Raw genomic sequence first — 23,090 nt, 5'->3', positions numbered from 1 at the left:
TCCATGGATTTTGAGGTCATTAAATTCAACACAATTTACTTATACCAAATAAACTGCATACTTTTTTGTATGTGAAATAAATGACCAAAAAAAAAGAATCTTTTTCACAAATAATATTTTTACAGAATTTACTTCATTTCAAAAGATGTTCTCAAGTTCCCACAGTAACATGTGTGTGTGAGTATGTGAATGAAAAATAAAAGGTACATACTGAAAAAGATCTACAATGAATGGCCTTGAAAATTCTTATGTGTGTATCGCTACCAGCACATCCTTTTATTCTTCTCATATAATCAGAGAATAAACATTACTTTTACATCTTGGAATAATTTGAAAAGATAATTTAATTTTTCAAATGTAACCAGCTTCTGAACTTTGTATACAATGTATAGTTAAATGCAGGCAGCTCATACATTTTTTTAGTCAAGTTTAAAACAGATTTGGTTTAAGAACAAGGATATATATGTATTTCAATAATGTCTTCTCACAAATAAAAAACCTAACTTATAGTCTTATAGAAAAGATATCTCGAAAATGTAAAATCATTTGGGGTAATTTACTTACTGCCACAAACTGTTTCCATGGTAATTTCTCATAACACTGATTAGGTTTTCTGAAGATATCTTGTAAGGACCAAAATCTTCTGTACAGGTTGTAATCTACTGGTGAACATCTGTATTTCAAAAAAATAATAATAATTATTGTGGAGTTTTAAAATATAGGTACATAGAGCATATTAGTTTCTATTGTACGTTTATCGACATTAAAACCTTATCAGACTCCATAACTGGTATCTTAAAATTTTCTGGTAGGAACTGTTCAAATGTAAAAACAAAAGATAATTTTTAAATATTGGTCAGATGGGCAAATTTACAATACGCAAGATTCCAATATCGATTTTATGAATAAATTACCCAAGCTGACCTGGGGAAATTTGGGGTGAAACAAGTCATAGGAAATTGTGTCATAAAGATAGCTTTATAATGTCATAGTTTTCCGATAAAAATCAACAATTGGAAGATCATGTATTCTACTGAACAACCTTTCCTCAATTTCTATTATTTCAAAAGCATGTCAATTCACAACTATGGGACAGATTTAGTAACAGGAAACTTTTTAATGTATATCAAGATTTAAAATTTAAAACAAACTACCTCATAAATCATAAATTTTATAAAAACTTTAACAAATTTTTGTCACAGTCTGAGATTTAATCAAACATTACGACTTAAATTATTTCTGAAAAAAATAAACCACCATATTTAAATGATTGATATTAACTTACCCATCATCCATCTCTCCGTCCTCAACCTCCATTTTATCTTCACCATTTTCCTACATTGAAAATTTATTTATTATCAATATATCTTTAAGTTCCATTCAATTGATGTAGTTATAAGAAACAAAACAAAAGTGAAAATGAAGGTCTCATTATATTTCGTTTGATTTTTGAGGGAAACTTAATGTCTGTTCTCAAAAAATCTACCCTAGTCCACAAACATTGAAATATAAAAGAAAGGAGATGTGGTATGATAGCTAACATGACAACTATCAACAAAAGAACAAGGATGTAGACAAATAAGCCTATACAATTCATACAAGACATTTGTAGTATGTAAATAAAAGTCATTGTATTTTGTAAATAGAAGCTACCAAGAGCCTGAATAAGTCGCCTAGTGAAGCAACCTTTCATAGCAGAAAAGTAACCTCTAAATATATATATATATATATATATATATATTTCAACAATTAATGAGCTAGAGTAACTATTTTGATCTGGAAAAACTATGTAAATTTATAAAAATTGTGTAAGGGTCACTCCTCCTGGTTAGTTTGTAATTCAATAATGAGACAACCATCAATATAAGTTCAAATGTTGTGGATATATTAAAGCAATAAACAACTATCTCGTTTGTAGCATTTCCGTCATAAAACTTTCATTTTAGTGAACATCATTCGTGCGTCTAAGGGCATCACTTCCTCTATAAAAAAGACTAAATGTTGTGCTAGTGGTTGATTAAAAAATATGCTTTATTGTGCAAATTATTCGGCAAATTAAATTCTTATAATTGCTCACCAGCACTGCTGTCATTAGGGAATTTTGATCATGTACCTGCAGAACAAAAAATAATTTCTAGTTTTTCCTGCACAATGATGATCACTAAGACGCTTGATGAACGTTAATAGTTCAGGTATATAGGTGATACCTCTATCTGGTAAATGACGTCATAAAAGCATGCAAAATTTATTAAATTTTCTGGCGAAGGACATAACTCAAAAGTGGTCTATTATGTAAATGGGTTACTGTGTAGCCTAAGTATTGTTTTTTACCTTTTTTAATTTTCCATCATTTGCCATGAATGTAGTCACATTTTCTAAGTTGAAATTACTCATCAAATTTAAAGCTGAAAATAAAAGTATATATTATCTAAAAACTCTTTTTTTCAGAAAAAAATATAAATTACTTAAACATTCATTACAAGCCTGTTTTTATAAAAAGGTATATTTTTTCATGATATCATTTTGAATAATAAAAAAAAATGATACAATATCTTTATCAAAATAATAACAATTTGTTCTTTAAATCATGTCTGCACATATTTTTTTTCTCATTGGTTTTAGGCATTCCACTTTCAATTCTTTTCAATTCTTTTCATTCCTTAACATCAAACTGGAATTCCATAAAAATTATGAAGGTTTAAGAGGCCAAGGGCAGAACTATAAATACAATTTCGATTTGGGAATTTATTAAAGCATCACTTTCTACTTTCTCAAAGATTAAACATATCAATATTTTCATAGTCTAAGCAAAGATAAGTCACAGTTTTCTTTAGAAATAAAATTTCATCATAACTCACCAGACTTTTCTGACAGTGGGAATAATCTGGACAAAAACAGTTGTATTCTTCCACAAAAAACAGTGTTCTGTGACTTGGATAATCTTCTTAATATATCTGTCAACAAATGTATAACACAATCAAATCTATCAGACACTTCTTAGATTATCTCAAATGAAACACAAGTTATTTTTGCATTTAAAAAAATTATTATCCAAAACTATTAGAATTAGAAACTAATATCTAAAAGCCCCAATTATCCTATTAAATGACAAAATGGAAAATGAAGCTTTCCTCATTACTAGTAACATCTTCTTCCTCGTATTGTTGATAGAATAAGAATTATGCTGTTATTATTATAGAATCCAAGAGACCATTTTGTTTTTTTTTGTTTTTTTCTTTTACCTGAAAAACCCAACCTTGATATAAAACTACAAACATCAAGTTCTCAACAATAACCAAACAAATCCATTTATAACAGAAGTAGTTTTTCAAGTTTTGCTAGTTTTTTTTAATTATCATTCTTCATGGAGTAACAGCAGTAAAACATATTAATAAGATATAAAATAATTTGCACAAACTGTTTCCCCACCAATTCCCCTCTCCCTACACACATTTCTTTCCTAATTCCTATCAAACCATTTATACATTATCAAAGGTCAAGTTAATGATACATACCATTGCACATTCTGAGAAGGTAGTTCTTACCAGTATCATAAAATAATTTCTGTAAGATAAAATATCAACAGTATAATAAAATTTCATGAATCAGTTTATCATATCATTTTTATTCTTAGTAGAATCATATTCAAAACAGTGTGGCTGTGGCCATTGATTGACAACCTAAATTATCCCATTGACTTGGACATATTAGGTGAACGTTTGTCTGTAACGACCACTGCTCACTGCTTACTTATTATAGAATTTAAACTGTGGAGTCACCAAAGGTTCTTAATGCCTTTAATATCAAAATAATTCGAAAAAATCATCAGGAATAACTTTATGTTTTGATTTATATTATTGATATAAATCAAAACATCGTGTTATTACTGATTATTTTTTCTAATTACTTTATTAAGGTTTTGAGAACCTTTTGTGACCCCCCCAGTTTAAGTGTCTTTAACAAGTACATAGTGAGCAGTGGTCGTTACAGACAAACGTTCACCTAATATGTCCCAGTCAATGAGATAATTTAGGTCGTCAATCAATGACCACAGCCACACTGTTTTGAATATGATTCTAAATATACTGGTAAATCACTATTCACATATACACTAGCAAATTATTGATATATATAATTCTCATATTTTTGCTTGTTCTCTGTTCATTATAAAATCTACTATCTACTACTCAAGACAATTATAGTGGTGGAGAATATTGTTTATCAATATAATTGTCTTGAACAGTAACCCTTCAACTTTAGAATAATGTACATATTGCATTTTTTATTTTTCAACAAAGTTTATGCTAAGGGAAGATTAGCTGTATAACTAAATGTGTTAACCTCTTAAAATAAAGTTCTCAAATTGTTGTTGTTTTTATTCATTTATGAATTTTTCAAACAGAAAAGTCTTGTTAAAAATAAGAAAATATATGTCAGAGTTGTATTCATCATCACTATAATTCTAATACACTTGTTTTCTAGTAAATCATGGTCTTAGTCTATCCACAGATAGTACTTACAGATTTCCAAACACTTAGTTTTTGTTCTACTAAGTCTTATTCTATCAACAGATAGTACTTACAGATTTCCAAACACTAAGTTTTTGTTCTACTACGTCTTATTCTGTCCACAGATAGTACTTACAGATTTCCAAACACTAAGTTTTTGTTCTACTACGTCTTATTCTGTCCACAGATAGTACTTACAGATTTCCAAACACTAAGTTTTTGTTCTACTAAGTCTTATTCTATCCACAGATAGTACTTACAGATTTCCAAACACTAAGTTTTTGTTCTACTACGTCTTATTCTGTCCACAGATAGTACTTACAGATTTTCAAACACTTAGTTTTTGTTCTACTAAGTCTTATTCTATCCACAGATAGTACTTACAGATTTCCAAACACTTAGTTTTTGTTCTACTAAGTCTTATTCTATCCACAGATAGTACTTACAGATTTCCAAACACTAAGTTTTTGTTCTACTAAGTCTTATTCTATCAACAGATAGTACTTACAGATTTCCAAACACTAAGTTTTTGTTCTACTACGTCTTAGTCTATCCACAGATAGTACTTACAGATTTCCAAACACTAAGTTTTTGTTCTACCAAGTCTTATTCTATCAACAGATAGTACTTACAGATTTCCAAACACTAAGTTTTTGTTCTACTACGTCTTAGTCTATCCACAGATAGTACTTACAGATTTCCAAACACTAAGTTTTTGTTCTACTACGTCTTAGTCTATCCACAGATAGTACTTACAGATTTCCAAACACTAAGTTTTTGTTCTACTACGTCTTAGTCTATCCACAGATAGTACTTACATTTGACTTACAGATTTCCAAACACTTAGTTTTTGTTCTACTAAGTCTTATTCTATCCACAGATAGTACTCACAGATTTTCAAACACTTAGTTTTTGTTCTACTAAGTCTTATTCTATCCACAGATAGTACTTACAGATTTCCAAACACGTTTTTGTTCTACTAAGTCTTATTCTATCCACAGATAGTACTTACAGATTTCCAAACACTTAGTTTTTGTTCTACTAAGTCTTATTCTATCTACAGATAGTACTTACAGATTTCCAAACACTAAGTTTTTGTTCTACTACGTCTTATTCTGTCCACAGATAGTACTTAAGATTTCCAAACACTTAGTTTTTGTTCTACTAAGTCTTATTCTATCCACAGATAGTACTTACAGATTACTAAACACTTAGTTTTTGTTCTACTAAGTCTTATTCTATCCACAGATAGTACTTACAGATTTTCAAACACTTAGTTTTTGTTCTACTAAGTCTTATTCTATCCACAGATAGTACTTACAGATTTCCAAACACGTTTTTGTTCTACTAAGTCTTATTCTATCCACAGATAGTACTTACAGATTTCCAAACACTTAGTTTTTGTTCTACTAAGTCTTATTCTATCTACAGATAGTACTTACAGATTTCCAAACACTTAGTTTTTGTTCTACTTAGTCTTATTCTATCCACAGATAGTACTTACAGATTACTAAACACTTAGTTTTTGTTCTACTAAGTCTTATTCTATCCACAGATAGTACTTACAGATTTCCAAACACTTAGTTTTTGTTCTACTAAGTCTTATTCTATCCACAGATAGTACTTACAGATTTCCAAACACTTAGTTTTTGTTCTACTAAGTCTTATTCTATCCACAGATAGTACTTACAGATTTCCAAACACTAAGTTTTTGTTCTACCAAGTCTTATTCTATCAACAGATAGTACTTACAGATTTCCAAACACTAAGTTTTTGTTCTACGACGTCTTAGTCTATCCACAGATAGTACTTACAGATTTCCAAACACTAAGTTTTTGTTCTACTACGTCTTAGTCTATCCACAGATAGTACTTACAGATTTCCAAACACTAAGTTTTTGTTCTACTACGTCTTAGTCTATTCACAGATAGAACTTACAGATTTCCAAACACTAAGTTTTTGTTCTACTACGTCTTAGTCTATCCACAGATAGTACTTACAGATTTCCAAACACTTAGTTTTTGTTCTACTAAGTCTTATTCTATCCACAGATAGTACTTACAGATTTCCAAACACTAAGTTTTTGTTCTACTAAGTCTTATTCTATCCACAGATAGTACTTACAGATTTCCAAACACGTTTTTGTTCTACTAAGTCTTATTCTATCCACAGATAGTACTTACAGATTTCCAAACACTTAGTTTTTGTTCTACTAAGTCTTATTCTATCTACAGATAGTACTTACAGATTTCCAAACACTAAGTTTTTGTTCTACTAAGTCTTATTCTATCCACAGATAGTACTTACAGATTTCCAAACACTTAGTTTTTGTTCTACTAAGTTAAACACCTCTTGACATTGATCTATGGTTATAACATCAAATATGTCTGATAGAATTACTAATGGTGTGTTGTGTGAGCAGGCATCTAAAACAAATATTAATTATGTTAATAATTTCTCTCATGTTTTCATATAAAAATAAGAAGATGCTGTATCATTGCCAATGAGACAACTCTCCACCAGAGACCAATTAATGTAAAAGTAAGCAACTACAGGTCACCTTCTACAATGAGCAAACCAATACCTCATTCAAGAATTTTTGGTAATGACTGGAGATTTTTGTAGTTGTTTTTTTTTTACTATTCAATTATAAATTATCATACATGAACTCTTGTCTGTAACTTTTGTGCAATGTTAACTGCAACTGTAAAATAGACTGGAGCCTTTTATAGCTGACTATGCGGTATGGGCTTCGCTCATTGTTGAAGGCTGTACGGTGACCTGTAGTTGTTAATGTCTGTCATTTTGGTCTCTTGTGGACAGTTGTCTCATTGGCAATCATACCACATTTTCTTTTTTATATGAACTAACCGAATGTAACTAAAAGAGTTCTCACATGATAAACTGAAGTTGCATATCAAATAATCTAATGGGTTTTAAACTATGATCTTTTTTCTTTAAATTTTAAGAAATATAGTTCTAACACAAGTAAAACATGTATGTCCCTACCTTGTTTAGCCAGATCTATGGAATGTTCTAAGATAATCTTGTAAATATCACATCCTGATTCAGACATCTGTAAGAATAAACGTAATGTTGTGATAAATTTGTTTTAAACATTGGTTAGAATTATGGTTATTAAATTTGAATTTTATTTGTTTAGGATGTCCAAAATTAATTTCCCCTCCTTCCACATTTAAAGCTTATTAGCTAAATTTTAACAGATAAAAAAGAAAGTATCAGCCTCAGCCTAAAAGCATTCAATCAGATCAAACAGCCTGATTTTTTACTCTGTCTTACAAACAGGATTGCACAGACACTCTAAATCATAAAAAGTTGTTTACTTATGCATTCAGTGTTCTTTCCAGTATTTCCAAAGGTCAAGGTCCAAGGGAAAACACTGATATACAGCAGAAAAGGCAAATATAATTCATGTAATATTAAAAGCATGTACATTAAACCCCTACTTATATATTATTTATAAGCCTTTCATCTATTAAATTCCCATTGAACTTACCACTAAATCTCTGACAATATCTCGTAAAGCTTGGTCCATAGCTGACCATTGAACTTACCACTAAATCTCTGACAATATCTCGTAAAGCTTGGTCCATAGCTGATTTCTTCTCTGACTCACTGAAAATAAACAGCCAAACATTTTCTGTATAGTGATACAATTCATGTTTGATTTAAAGTACTATAATTAATGTTTACATTAATTTCTGCCTTAATAACCAACTTACTAGACAAGAGCACTTTGGGTAATCATAGTTTGAGTGTAAATCTTTTACTTTATGTGTATCATAATTGACAAGGAATAAAATCACTTGATATTGTGGTATATTAATGTTTTGCCAATAGAAATGAGATGTGGGATTTATATCAATAACCAACCCAACAACAAAAATAAAATAGACACATATCATGGAATATCAAATAATTTTACTTACGCATTGACATTTTAATCAATGTGTATTTGGACCAGACATGTATAAGACCATTGGTTTTCCTGTTTGAATGGTTTTACACTAGTAATTTTGGGGCCCTTTATAGCTTTTTGTTCGGTGTGAGCCAAGGCTTTGTGTTGAATGCCGTACATTGACCTATAATGGTTTACTTTTGTTGTTATTTGGATGGAGAGTTGTCTCATTGGCACTCACACCACATCTTCCTATATCTATGTATGCATGACGTATTTGTGTACTTAGTCAGACAATATACATATGGTCTGGTTAATTAACACAATGAATGTTGTAACATTAACATTTGATACTGTATATTTCCTTAGGTATGCCCCTTTTGAGTTGTCATCAAAAAAGGAGAAAATCAAAATGAAAATTTTATTACAACTGCAAGCACAAGGTGTAACTGAAGAGAGTTAATAGTTTTAGAAGTGACAGTATTTTGGTTTGTAGTCAAGTTTGTTTGAATTAATGAGCCATGACGAGTGAAGCATTCCCATGGTATGACTTTGATGCAACAAACTGTCATGCATTTCATGTGATGGTCCAAAAACACATATGGTCTGGAACATATACATGTAAAAGAGATATTCATGATACTGGATATATACTTAGTTATACTACTAACCGTATTTATATAAATATGTTATTTTCTTTAGGACATGGATTTAGCAAATAAATAAGCAATATACTCTTTTCTGTCTCTTTAATACCCACCTTCCATTGTATGATTTGTATACTGTAATGCACTCCACATTAGACTTTTGCAACAGAGATTCTCTCAAAGCACTCTGAAATAATAAGTAAGTTTTTTAGTTTAAAAAAAATCAACAGTCATACATGTGCATGTATATGAAAACAAGACTGCTACTTTTATTTTGGATGTAACCTACTACCAATTCACCAACATTCCAACTGACTCCATTTTCAGAAAACGATATCTGTAACAAACATTAACTTTTAGCTACCGCTTTACAAGCAATGAAAGTCCCAACTATGTATTGGCTTCCGAAGCTACACAAAACACCTTACAAATATAAATTTAATTCGTCTTCAAGCCATTGTTCCACTATTAAATTATCTATTCTTCTTACCAGTACACTTGGTACAATCAAAAACCTGATAATAAATTGTTCAAATAAGGCCTTCGAAAATAGTGGAATAAATTACTTTTGGAGTGTCAAAAACTCGTTGGAAGTACTTGATAAATTGCATGCTTATATTGGTGATTTTGAATCTGTTCAAAGTTTTGATTTTTCTACCCTATATACCACATTGCCTCACATTCTCATTATGAAAAAATTCACACACCTAATTAAATGGACATTTAAAAAGTCAGAATGTGACTATATATGTTCACTCTTTTAGGTCATTTTTTAGTAGCAATAAACAAAAAAAACTATGTCAATTGGACATGCTTTGATACTATATCTGCCCTTCAATTTTTATTAGATTTATTAGATCTCTTTGGAGATTCCCTTTATCGTCAGGTTATCGTAATTCCAATGGGGACTAATTGTTCACCACTTATTGCGGACCTGTTTTTGTATTGCTATGAGTCACAATTTATGACAAAAATCAGCAAAGACCCATCGAAACAACATCTGATACACATATTTAATAATACTTTTAGATATTTGGATGATATTTTGGCTCTCAATAATGACGACTCAGTATGTATACTAAAGAAATTTATCCTGTTGAACTTACTTAAAATAAAGCTAATACTAGCAATGACCACTGCCATAAGACATAAGACATAAAGCTTTATTTAGAGTTGGTATAAGCAAGCAATTACAAACATAAGCTCTGAAGAGCTTTTAAAACCGAAAATCCTCGATCTTGATATCTATATCATTAACGAAAAGCTTAATACTAAAATTTATGATAAAAGAGATGATTTCTCATTTCCTATCGTTAATTATCCATTTTTAGATGGTGACGTTCCCTTGTCACCATCTTACAGAGTTTATATATCTCAACTTGTATGATTCGCTCGTGTATGTAACAATGTTTTAGATTTTAACGAGAAAAATTTATGTATTACTAAAAAATTATTACACCATTTTTCATGTTCTAAAAAATAAGTGATAAAACACTCAAATTCCTATTTGCTGACAACATAAAAGAGAAACAAACAAATAGAACCAATGTTTGTATAAGTTTTAGTCTATACTACGTTTATTACATGGCCGAAACGACCAAGACCGAACCGGCTAAATGGCCGAAACGTCTTGTTTCCCAAAAAAATATGTAGGAATGTTTGAAGAAATTGTTGTTGTCAAATTTTCATTTAAATGAACATGTAAAAATAAGTGTCTTGTTGGTTTAATTCAAGCTCAATTTAAAATTGGAAAAAGTTATCTAAAAGTGATGGAATTACTGTAAACTTTTCCACAGATCCCAGAAAGTTAAATCCGATGGAGGCTGCCATCTTGAAATTTTCCGCAATATTTGATGACGTACTTCACACTTCCGGTCATATTTTGACGTTTCGCTGGCCCACGAAACACCGACTAGTGGTTGGCAATGTGCATATCTTAACTATTTAAGTGGAAATGAATATTTGACAGTCAAGGTCGTTAAAAACTTCCATTTGACAACCAAAAATGATGTAATTTTATATTATATAGATTGTCTTTGCCCTGCAAACCAACACCCCATTCTTAGACTATCTAAAAAAAAAAAGAACAAGACCATATATAGCAGGGCCAGAGACATATAATACATTGTATTATATGTCTCTGGCAGGGCTAATGGCACAACCATAGGCTTTAAACTGAATATGAGGCAGGCATTACCTGTGAATGCGGACGAAGTTTGTTTAAATTATTTTTTTTGTAATTTAAATATTTGTTAAAAAAATATCCTTTACTATGTTTAGTGGACCATGAAATGCGGTAAAATCTCTAATTTGGCATTAAAATTAGAAAGATCATATCATAGGGAACATCTTTACTAAGTTTCGAGTTGGTTTGACTTCAACTTCATAAAAAATTACCTCGACAAAACTTTAACCTGAAGCGGGACAGACGATCGGACGGACGAACGAACAAACGGACGAACAAACGGACTAGAAAACATAATTCCCATAAATGGGGCATAACAATTTATTGTTGAAAGTGAAAACTTTAACTTGAAGCGGTACAGAAGGACGGACGGACAACGAACATGAAAACATAATTCCCATAAATGGGGCATAAAAGTTTATTGTTGAAAGTGAAAGTAGTAATTTGGCCAAAATGAAAGTAGGGTAGAGATTAGAGGGAGGCTGGACTTATTCTGGACGTTTGGATCGGGTGTTTTTAAACTCTGGATTTCGGGATTGATCCTTACGGGATGCAGGAATATTATTTTTTTTTAATTTCGGGATGTCAGCTTATGAATTTCGTTAAAATACGCACCTCAGGATTTAATTTTTTTTAAAAGCCCAGGATTTCGGGATCAGGGCCCCTCAGACCACCCCTCAAATGAGCCTTAGTCATTTATATGAGATTCAAATCCTACCATTGGCATGTTAATAGGGCTCTCAAAAGGAAAAGCATTGATGGATTGTCCTAGAAGCATATTTTATTAGAATATTAATGCATGATCTATAAGCAGTTTCATTTATTTCATGTTTGAAGCGCTGCAAATTTTTAATTTAATTTGACTTTTATAAAAAAAAAATGCATTGTAGCAAAGGGGAAGAATAATTGTGGTATAATGCCAGAAACACGAAAATTATTGAATTTAACAGAAAGGAAACACATAACAGATTTTGGAAAAAAAGATAGAGGGCTTTTGATACCTTATATGAAATTCTCCAACCATAATAAATTTTACAAAAATTCATCCTACAACAGTTTACAAGCTGTATATGCCCGCGATTTCGCGGGTGTGTTCTAGTATTATTGATTTTGGGTCCCTTGTGCACAAAAATGAAATTGAGGTCAAGGTTATATTTTAAATTTTTACTTTTCCTTGTTTTATGATCTCCTCTCTCACTTTTAAGATATAGATACAAGAACTATTGAAAAATGTTGGCCTGATTGTGATGAAGATATGATTCATTTGGTCTGAAACAATCCAATGACATCTTATATGAGTTATTGTCCCTGAAATTATTAAATTTAAGATGAATTGATTATTACTCTAACTTGGTACATGATAAAGCCATAGGGTCTTTAACAATCTGTTGGGTGACATATGACCTTGAAAATTATCACCTAAAGGTAACCTTGAGTAAATTGTAAGTAGCTATTTGTGCACTTATTCCTTTGAAAAGTACCTTAAAACTTTTTTTTTTAGATAAGCATACAAAAACCTAATATTTGAGATCAGAAGTGACCTTCAATAAACCAGTACCTTATATCTCCCTTATTACAGGCAAAAGTATATAGAAACTATATATTTTGGGAATCCGTGTGAATAAAGCTATGTTATGAGACTGGAAGTGACATATTTAACCAGAAGTTGATAATTATCTCCCTTGTTTCATGCAAAAATATATAGAAACATATATTTCATGTATTTATTGAATCAGTATGAATAAATCTTTATGCTTGGATGCCAATAGTAACTTTGAGTTAACTAGAAGTAGCTTCCTATCGATAATTTAGAAAAATTCTGTGAACAATTGATTTTTGATATAACTTTAGTGAATGTTCTTACATGTGTCATTGATAGGCCATATGTCCTGATTCTTTAAGGTATGGATGATCCACTGCAATCTTCACACATCACTACAGGCCTGGCAGTCCAGGCAGTCCAGGCTTGTAAAATTGCTTTCAAGCATGTAAAAATCATATCTACAGGCCAACAAAATCTAACTAAATTCTCAAAAAATTGAGATACGATTCCTGCTGATTAAAATGTTTATTGAGAAGACTGTGAGTGTGACCACTATTTGAAGTTTTGTCACCAGATGTATAACCTGGTGATTGATTTTGTGTACATGTATTGAATAATGTTTTCTTATTCAGATATGTTTTTATTTACAAAGTTCTTTTTCTTATGACAGACTTCTTAGTAAGACTTGTAGGTTTTACACTTGAGAGAGTTTACCTTTAAAAAAAACCTAGGAGCTTGTACATGTCTGTCATAGTTGAATCACATCAGTTGATGCATGATTGAAGTTTTTCAGGTTATCATGGTCATTTTTTTTCACTGGCTAAGATTCAAGATTTTTAATAATTTAAATCAAGAAAATTCATTTTTTACCAGCATGTGTACAACCATTTTAGATATCATTAATTGAAAGATATACAGTCATTAAATTTGTGGACATTTGTAAAAAAAAAATTGTATGGTAATTATATATTGATCTTTATCCATATAGAAACAGATGGTAAAAAACCAGTGATGTTCAAAATGATATTTCAGTAAATGATATTTCCGTTATTAAAATTTAAATATATACATGTAATGTAAAGAAATGATTCAATGTTTTTAACTAGAGCTAGGAGTCAACTGTTTAAGTGTTTGGCAAATTACAAGAGCTTATATATTTGTAAAGTAGATGTATGTAATCAAAATTCATGAACAAAATTAAATACTTGCTCTGATTTTGTTTTCACTGACTAAATAGATTGATCATACAAAAATATATAACTTTTGCGATATTTTTTTTTTTAGATCAGTGACTCCTAGAGTCACACCACTATCTGTTGGACTACTGAGACAAAAGGGAAGTAACTCTGCATTGTACGAAATGTCTCAAAAATCTGCTATAGTTCCTATGCCAGAGCCCTCAAATAAGAAAACAACAGAACTTAAGATTGGATTTTTTGATATATCAGGATATTCGCCAACTATGCAATTCATCCTGCTTACAGCTGCAGTGTTTGTTTTTTATTTGGTATATGGTTATATGCAAGTAAGTTACAAATATTACAACAATATTCCTTTTTGATGATGTACCCATATGTATGATCATTGTGCTTGATGGTTTTTGCCATATATTTTTATTTTACATGATTAAATTTAGGCGACTTGCATAATAGGATCAAAATTTTACCACTTACACAAAATTTCATTTATTGCTGACTGAAATGTTGTATAAAGTAAAATCACAAAAATACTGAACTCTGAGGAAAATTCAAAACGGAAAGTCCCTAATCAAATGGCAAAATCAAAGGATAAACAAATGGACAACAACTGTCATATTCCTGACTTTATTCCGTTATTTTTACAACGATGAATGAACAAAACAGACATAATCGGTAAAATAGTCAAAATAGGGTTACAGCAGTCATCAATGTGTTACAATCTCATGTCATCATCATGAAGAGATTGCTATTTACAGTTATGCATAATTTCATTGTAATTGAAGGACTTAACTTATTTTCCAATAAGAGTTCTAATCAGAAGAGTTATTTTATAAATCACAATTGCTAAGTAAGTGATATCCACTCTCATATACAGGTACATGCCGTAATTTAACATTTGTTGAAAGACATCAAATTGTTTGGTTTTTTTTGGGAGGGCTGTTAAGGTTTGTGCATATATCTCAGTGTTGACAGTTTTGCTATTGAACTTTATCCCTTTTTGAAGAAAAGTGATACAAGACAAGTGTTAATCCTTGTATTATATTTTCGTCCTGAACATGCATGAAATATTTGCCACTAGATGTTAAGCAACCAACAATCAATCATCCTTGTATTATATAAAAATACATATTCATGAAGTTGCTGGTTTTAAAATAAAGCATAACATGGGATTATTTTGTATGATTTTAGTTTGTTTTCCTTCAATACTTGTTATGAATTAAAATTAAAATGATATCACTTTATTTTCAATATTTGTCACTCAATAGGAACTGATATTCAAACTTGATGGCTTCAGATCATTTGGTTGGTACTTAACATTAGTACAGTTTGGACTATACACTATATTTGGTCTCACAGAACTACAGTTTAAAGCTGATAAAAAAAGAAGGTATAATATTTCATATCAAATCAAACAATTAGCACCTTTAAAAAAGAAAAATTATTAATTCAAGCATTTTTTTTTTTTTTTCTCTTCATTTTACATGATGGTAAAATAACAAATTATTAAAGTATACAGGTGCTTGGAATAAGAATTGATAAGTCTCTAGCCACCAGAAAAAAATAAAGTCAATAAAACAGGAGAGTGCTTAAAAAATGTGTTTTTTACTGATAAAATATTATTTTACAAGTACAAAAAGCAAAACACAATTCCATATTGTTTAACAAAAATATTTTTTTCAGGATTCCACTCTCATCGTATGCTGTGATAGCATTCTTAACGGTATCAACAATGGGGTTGTCGAATACCTCTGTTGGATATTTAAATTATCCAACACAAGTTATCTTTAAATGTTGTAAACTTATACCAGTTATGTTAGGAGGAGTCTTAATTCAGGGTAGGTGCTAATTTTTCATATATTTCTCTGAAAATGGTAAATTACAGGTTATCAGTTTGTATATTTACTACCAGTAACAAACTCATGAAGTTAAATCAAGGATTTAAGATTAACTATACTGCATGGACTGCAGTTAACATTCATAAATGAAAGTAGTTTCAAAGTATATTACTGTAGAAGGAGTCATTATTTAGCTCAACTCTGTAAAAATTCTATTTATTTGTATTATAACTCTTTTATATAAAGTGAGCATACTTTAACAAAAGTGTATCCCTTTCAAGTATCAATGAATACATAGAGATGAGGGATATAAATCAATATGAAACAACAACAAAAAAAATCATCTTTTTCTGTTTTTATCCTTAGTCTTACTTTGGTCTGTATACCAGTACATGTTTTAAAATAATAGCTCATCTTTTTAACAATAACTTTCTAGTTATGCCTATTGAAGATATACATTTTAAAGACTTAAAAAAGGTTGAGAGATGTTCGATACTTTATGTTCCAAGTTATTTCTCTTTATTCATTTGAAAATGTTTCTATTTTTCGTTTTTTAGGTAAAAAGTACAAGTGCATAGATGTAACTGCAGTATTATGTATGTGTGTAGGATTAATTTTATTTACTCTTGCTGACAGCAGTGTATCACCTAGTTTTAATACATACGGTATGTTATTGAAATAGTAAAGAATAAATCATAAAATGTATAGAATTATATATATAATTATAGGTTATACTAATATTAAATAAGGATCAGGTTTTATTGACAATGAGATAAATGAGCGTTGTAATGCACTTTACTGTCAGGCATTAAAAACTGACATTTTCAGCTACCTTTTCAAAATATCCTTATCATGATTCGTCAGATGTCTCAAATAATTATCATTACCGTTATTTTTGGGAAAAAAATAGCGTGATTCGTCAAATTCAGCTGATTTTTTTATCGTCTAAAAGAAGTGTACATTATATCATCATGCAATAAAAATTACAATTAATGTCATTTGGCAAGAATTTTTACCGTTATACGTCAGGAAGGTACCCCCATTACTACCCTCAAAAATATCCAAGAGAGACAAAAGGATGTGGATTTAAGCAACTATGGGTACTGTACAGCCTTTCAAAATGTGCAAATACCATTCTGTAAAGTAAGCTACAAAATGTTTGTTTCAATATTGTAATTATGCGTTTCTTTCTGATTTAGGAACAAAATAATCCATTAACTCAACTTGTTTCCTGTTCAAAATGATTATATCATTAGTGTAAACTGAGTAACAGGCAGAATTGGTATTGGACAGACTTTGATGGCTTCATGAAATTGTATTAGGCAATGAAAAAAAAATCAACACATAGAAAAGTTTTGACATTAAAAAAAATATTACAAAAATCTTGTAAGAGGAAATGAAAATCAAGCAGCATTTTTTGTCTTTTAAGTTTGCCCTAAAGCAACTTTATTTTCTTGCTGGTTGAGAATTAAAATTTCCCCTTTGCTTGAAACAATTCTGACTTATTATGAAATCATTGACATCCCAAACAAGAATTTTTTTTTTACTTACACTGTTGGATCAACACTGGCAGTTACTCCTCGATTTTTTTAACCCATGAATGAAAATCCCATATTTAACAAAAAATGTTTTATAAAGATTTTTTTTACTAGTTAAAATTCTTAAAATCTGAAATTATATGTTTTTGTATTGTTTGTAACATGTCAATGAATAAAAAGTATTGTGGGGTGAAGAGGTTACCCAACAACACAAAGAAATTCCAAGAGGCATTTTGTATTTTTTAGGTGTAATATTGATATCATTAGCCTTACTAGCAGATGGTGCTATTGGTAATGTACAAGAGAAAGCATTAAAACAATATCAAGGATCTAATTCAGAAATGGTATGTAATTGCTTCATTGAACATTCCAATATTCAAAACATGTTTTATTAAATTCTTTATGACCTTATTCTTAAACTGTCTCTTTTAATTTTTAACCGGATTTTTGTGTCAAAAATGTCGGTTATTGATTTGGGGATGTACGGCGGGCGGGCGGGCGGTAACCAAATGTTGTCCGTGCATTTACTCATGAAGCATTCAACCAAACCTTTTAAAATTTTAATATGTTGTTACTGACAACAAAATGGAGGTCAAGTTCAATAATGACTATTTTGACTTTTAACGTTCAGGAGTTACGGTTCTTGAAAGTTTAAAAAATGTTGTGTCCGTGCATTTACTCATGAACCGTTCAACCAAACCTTTTAAAATTTTAATATGTTTTTACTGACAACATAACGGAGGTCAAGTTCAATAATGACGATTTTTACTTTTACCGTTCAGGAGTTACGGTTCTTGAAAGTTTAAAAAATGTCGTGTCAGTGCATTTACTCATGAAGTTTATATGTTGTTATTGTTGACAACATGGAAGTCAAGTTTGATATTGATAATCATAAATTTTACCTAATAGGAGTTTTGGTCCTTGTAATATTGATAAATGCCAGAACACAAATAAATGTTAAAGAATCCGGTTTACTGTCATTTTGACAGCTCTTGTTGATTCAGTTTGTCAATAATCCTATTACATAATTTATAAACCAGCCAGTAGAACAGGGGCAGATTTAGATACAGTGTAACCTTCCTAATCGGAAACTTGAGTATTCCAACATCCTGCTTTAACCAACACATTTTCATGGTTCCATTATTTACCTATCCTTGTAGAAAAAACCCAAGTATTCCGTCATCCTGCTTAATCTGACATTTTTTTCTGGTCCCGGAGTGTGTCAGATAACACACTTCAGGTTGCACTGTATACCCTTGCTCCCGCAGAGCTAAAAAGAGAGAAGACATAATAAAAAAAACAATTATTCAAGTCTGCACCAAAGCAACTTAGCTTAACTTGGTTCCAGGTTGAGAATGAACATTTACACATTGATTGGAAGCACTTGACAAAAAAACTGTGTTCTCTGAATCTGTAAGGGAATAAGCAAAAATGTTGATGATCTGTTGTATAGTCAAAAGATAAATAAATCATGGTTAGTCTATTAGCTCGGAGTAATTGGCAGTTTTAAAATACTCATAGGGTCACGAGTCATAAGTTTGAAAAGCCTGCAAAATGCAGAAGAGATGAATAAGTCAAATTAACTAGATTTTTTTTTTAAACAGAAGCCTGTAAGAATTTCATTGTAACTGGGTAAATTATTGATTAGTCATTTAGTTTTTATACGCCCGTCTTTTAGACGGGACGTATTATGGTATACCGTTGTCCGTCCGTCTGTCCGTCCGTCCGTCGTCCACACTTCGGACAATAACTCAAAAACACTTTCACCAATTTCCATGAAACTTAAGTGAATTGTTTATATCTATTGACGTAAGCTCCCTTTCGTTTTTTTTTTAATTTCAGATTTTAAGTTTTGGATTTATGGGGATTTATTCATAAAAAGGGGGATTTTCAACACTTCGGACAATAACTCAAAAATATTTTCACCAATGTCCATGAAACTTTGGTGAATTGTTTATATCTATTGATGTAAGCTCCCTTTCAATTTTTATAAATTTCAGATTTTAAGTTTTGGATTTATGGGGCTTTATTCATAAAAAAAGGGGGAATTTCAACACTTCGGACAATAACTCAAAAAGGCTTTCACCAATGTCCATGAAACTTTGGTGAATTGTTTATATCTATTGATGTAAGCTCCCTTTCAATTTTTATAAATTTCAGATTTTACATTTCCGTGTTATGAATTTTTATGCTTAAAAAAGGGGGGATTTTCCAATTTTGGGACAATAACTAACACTTTCACAAAATTTTATGCAACTTTGATAAATTGTTTATATCTATTGACATAAGCTCCCTTTCCATTTTTATAAATTTTAGATTTTACGTTTTCTTAAGTAATGAATTTTTATACTTAAAAAAGGGGGATTTTATGAAACTTTGGTGAATATATTAATGTAACATCCCTTTTGATTTGTATATATATTTCTAGTTGATCATATAAATTCATTTAAAGCATAAAAGACAAGTTAAAAGAGCAACGGGCGTATCATGCGCTAAAGCGCAGCCCTTTATTATGATATACACAGAGGAAACATAAGATTCCCGATCCCATATATATTCTTTTATCTTTTCAGGTATTATATTCATATTCAATAGGATTTATATACATATTAATTGGATTGGTTTTATCTGGAAGATTACTTCCGGCTTTTGAATTTTGTAAAGATGTAAGTATAAGTGATTCTTAATTTTGTTTTAAATACTTGAGTAATGGTGTATGAAAATAAAACAGCTAGTGGGGACATTTAATCTCAGTGCAACGCATTTGTATCAACTTAACCAAATATGACATAAATATCCCTTGATGAAATGTGTCTGTCTGGTCTAGTAAGCTGTTACACACCTACATTTCTTGTCAGATTTTTATGACATTTATATCAAAGGTGTATATCAAAAATCAAGGCCGTAAATTACATAGAGGCATGTAGGCAGTTGCCTCCTATTGCAAACCGAGAAAAAAAGAGAGAAAAAATGAAGAAAAAAACACTGAAAAAAAAACAAACAAATGATTAAAATCATGCTTTATTTAATAGTACTTGTTGTTACTCTTACGCCTATTAAGGAGGTTGGGTAAAAATATTCGATAGAGCAAGCATTCAAATGCAATGTCATGCAATTAAAACATGGAACAGGTGAACAAGACAGAAAGCAGATTGTGTAGTCTCTTTATGCAACACATACATCTACATAGAAGTCACAATGTTGCAATATTGAATGCATATAAGTGCTAAAGAGATGGGATTCGACCAGGCACAGAAAAATCCCTTTAGCATTTGACAAAGCCAAACGGAATAAAACTTTCAGTGTAAACAAACATGTGTTACGCTATATCAATTTGAATTTGATAATTAAAGTTTTATTAAGTATGCATTTTCATTTTAAGGTTTGAAAATTTTGTATCTGAAATGAAGTAAAATAGCTTCATTAAAACAGCCAAAAAACCTGATAAACCATAAAAAAAATATTCAACTTCAGGGGGCATTTCATTTCAAGTACGCAAATTGGTTCCCTAAAACTTAATAATAATAGCTTTTGAAGAGTCATAAAGCAGGACAAAGGATAAAAAAATCTTACTATAACCGCACACGTTATCTAACTTTGGATAATAAATATTTTCAATATATTCCAGGCGCTTATTTATTGAAATATTATATAAATTCAACAAGAGGTGAATTCTGGGGAAGTACATTGCATTTTCTGCATAAAAAGGTCCACAAATCAAGTCTCGCCTCGCTCCGCTAGACGAACCTCAACTGCCTCCCCTTATAGGGTAGGCAATTTACGGCCCTGGAAATTTCTTAGATTACTTGAAAAATCAGCACCAATCAAATAATTTTACCAGAGTAATAACCTTTGAAAATGTAAATTGTGGAAAATTTCATTGTAAGCACTATCACTCCTATATATAGTAAACAGTTTTGTCAGATCCTTGGACACAGAATCTGTATTTAAATCAATGTTCTACAGTATAAAATCCTAGCTATCAATCAAAGGAAATAAAGAACAAAAGCATCAATTCTCTTTTTATAGTAGCCTTGGAGATATTTATAGGTTCATATTATCCTATATCTCCTTTGCTATTTATGACGACTTTATTTTCAGTATCCTGTAGAGACATATGGATATGCTGTGATATTTTCAATTTCTGGCTATTGTGGTGTAAATATAGTATTGACATTAGTCAAGTCGTTTGGTGCTTTGATAGCTGTTACAGGTATAGTATTATTTTTTCGCCAAAAAGTTGTTCTGAATGGAATGGAAGTGAAAATAAAGTGAATTTATTTATACGTTTTTTTCTCAACGTTAATTAGTAAATTTATACAGGTTAAGGATAGGCAGAATAACTGATAATTTGAAAGTGTTCATTTTTTTATTGTTCACAAAATCAAACAATAATAATTATAAGCTACACTTGGAAATAGTGATTTGAAGTCTAGATATTCCTTGATACTGTTAAAATAAGTTATTTTGACAGCTGCTTACTTCAAGGAAACAGAAGTACACTGTTTCCTATACATATCCTGTTTGAATCACAGGTATAAATATTGATTTTTTTTTTTCAGTTACCACCTGTAGGAAAGCGATAACTATAATTCTGTCATTTATGTTCTTTGCAAAGCCATTTACTTTTCAGTAAGTATAAATAAAGAAGACTAAGACATTAAAAAGAAACATAATTTACCATATTTAAAGCATCTTAAATTGGTCAATCATATCATGTCAATATTCAATTTATCTTAAGTTTAAAATTGCATGTTTCATTACAGTGTAATGTTTCCTTATTACACAATAAAAAAATTCTTTTAACAATCAAAACCTCTAACATTATGGAAAGGAACTATCACAAGCTTTTCTAACCCTACTGACTAGTGTTAGAGATTGGTATGTATTTGAAGCAAGCATCTGTCATTCTTTATTGAAAAAAGAATGCAGTGGGTGACAGGGTCTACTATAAAAGTTATGTCTAATGACCCATATAAATTAAAGGAGATGTAGTGTGTACAAAAGTACAAGACAGCAACTCAATAACACAAAAACATAAGTCAAAATGTGGTCTTCTTTAAGAAATCCTTCAGATGTTCTTTCTCAAAAATACTTTAAAGTGTTCTTCTGACTGGCATATACAAAAATTAACTTTTCAGCTGGACTGACGATAATAAAATTAAATCATAGGTATCAAATCAACCAATAAGATTTGTTAAAAAATCATAAAAAATTCTGTGCCACAGCCAGTCACTACTACTGAAATACATGTAATACATATTTTGTCTTTTATACATATTTAACTGAACTAATTTGACCAAGAATTAAATAATGAATACTGATTTTTTTTTTTTTGAACTTTGCACAATAAAATACAAAATTTTATAAGATATACATGACTAACTGTCTTCTTTGTATCTTTTTTAGGTATGTGTGGTCTGGTTTAATTGTAGTGTTCGGAATCTATTTAAATGTATACAGTAAAAACAAAGATTCCTGGGATACATATTTATTAATTAAGTACAATGAAGTAAAATCATTACTAGGATATACCAGGACATATAAAAAATATCCATCAGCAACAACAGATGTATAATTTATATTGTATTTTTTATAGTTTTACAAAGAAATAATACATGGTTTTCATACAAACTTTGTCAATCTAAGTGAACAGGGGCAGGGGGCCCATTCTCCCCTTTTGAGAAAAAAATTTGGTTGATTATATAGGGATTCA

At 30.3% G+C, this 23,090-nt stretch overlaps 2 protein-coding genes across 4 annotated transcripts in view; one reads left to right on the top strand and one right to left on the bottom strand.

Annotated features, from left to right (window-relative positions):
- Positions 1 to 10,946, bottom strand: part of LOC143051808 (THO complex subunit 1-like) — a 23,286-nt gene extending 12,340 nt beyond the window's left edge. Inside the window, exons 1-10 of one of the 2 annotated variants that reach the window (XM_076224764.1) lie at positions 10,854 to 10,946; positions 9,188 to 9,261; positions 8,084 to 8,144; positions 7,518 to 7,584; positions 6,816 to 6,934; positions 3,516 to 3,564; positions 2,859 to 2,954; positions 2,332 to 2,405; positions 1,286 to 1,335; positions 565 to 673 (exon numbers count right to left, since the gene is read on the bottom strand). In XM_076224764.1, coding sequence (XP_076080879.1) covers positions 565 to 673; positions 1,286 to 1,335; positions 2,332 to 2,405; positions 2,859 to 2,954; positions 3,516 to 3,564; positions 6,816 to 6,934; positions 7,518 to 7,584; positions 8,084 to 8,144; positions 9,188 to 9,261; positions 10,854 to 10,904 — 750 coding nt within the window. In that variant the 5' untranslated portion in view covers positions 10,905 to 10,946. Of the gene's footprint in view, positions 1 to 564; positions 674 to 1,285; positions 1,336 to 2,331; positions 2,406 to 2,858; positions 2,955 to 3,515; positions 3,565 to 6,815; positions 6,935 to 7,517; positions 7,585 to 8,025; positions 8,145 to 9,187; positions 9,262 to 10,853 lie in introns of those variants that run through there. The other variant, XM_076224774.1, reaches the window with a different exon arrangement.
- Positions 10,940 to 23,090, top strand: LOC143051818 (adenosine 3'-phospho 5'-phosphosulfate transporter 2-like). Of its 2 annotated transcripts, none has more exons than XM_076224787.1 (10): positions 10,940 to 11,084; positions 14,087 to 14,327; positions 15,267 to 15,388; positions 15,682 to 15,836; positions 16,394 to 16,501; positions 17,621 to 17,718; positions 19,948 to 20,040; positions 21,476 to 21,587; positions 21,937 to 22,006; positions 22,784 to 23,090. In XM_076224787.1, the coding sequence occupies exons 1-10, from the start codon at positions 11,080 to 11,082 to the stop codon at positions 22,950 to 22,952; spliced, it is 1,173 nt and encodes a 390-aa protein (XP_076080902.1). In that variant the 5' UTR covers positions 10,940 to 11,079; the 3' UTR covers positions 22,953 to 23,090. The 2 variants fall into 2 exon arrangements, with proteins under 2 accessions (XP_076080902.1, XP_076080911.1); XM_076224796.1 differs by lacking the exon at positions 10,940 to 11,084 and adding an exon at positions 13,577 to 13,595.

The sequence above is a fragment of the Mytilus galloprovincialis genome, chromosome 1 (genome assembly GCF_965363235.1).
Source record: "Mytilus galloprovincialis chromosome 1, xbMytGall1.hap1.1, whole genome shotgun sequence".
In the NCBI taxonomy this organism is placed as follows: Eukaryota; Metazoa; Mollusca; class Bivalvia; order Mytilida; family Mytilidae; genus Mytilus; species Mytilus galloprovincialis.
The sequence above is the reverse complement of the archived record's forward strand: the minus strand, read 5'-3'. Positions and strand labels throughout refer to the sequence as shown.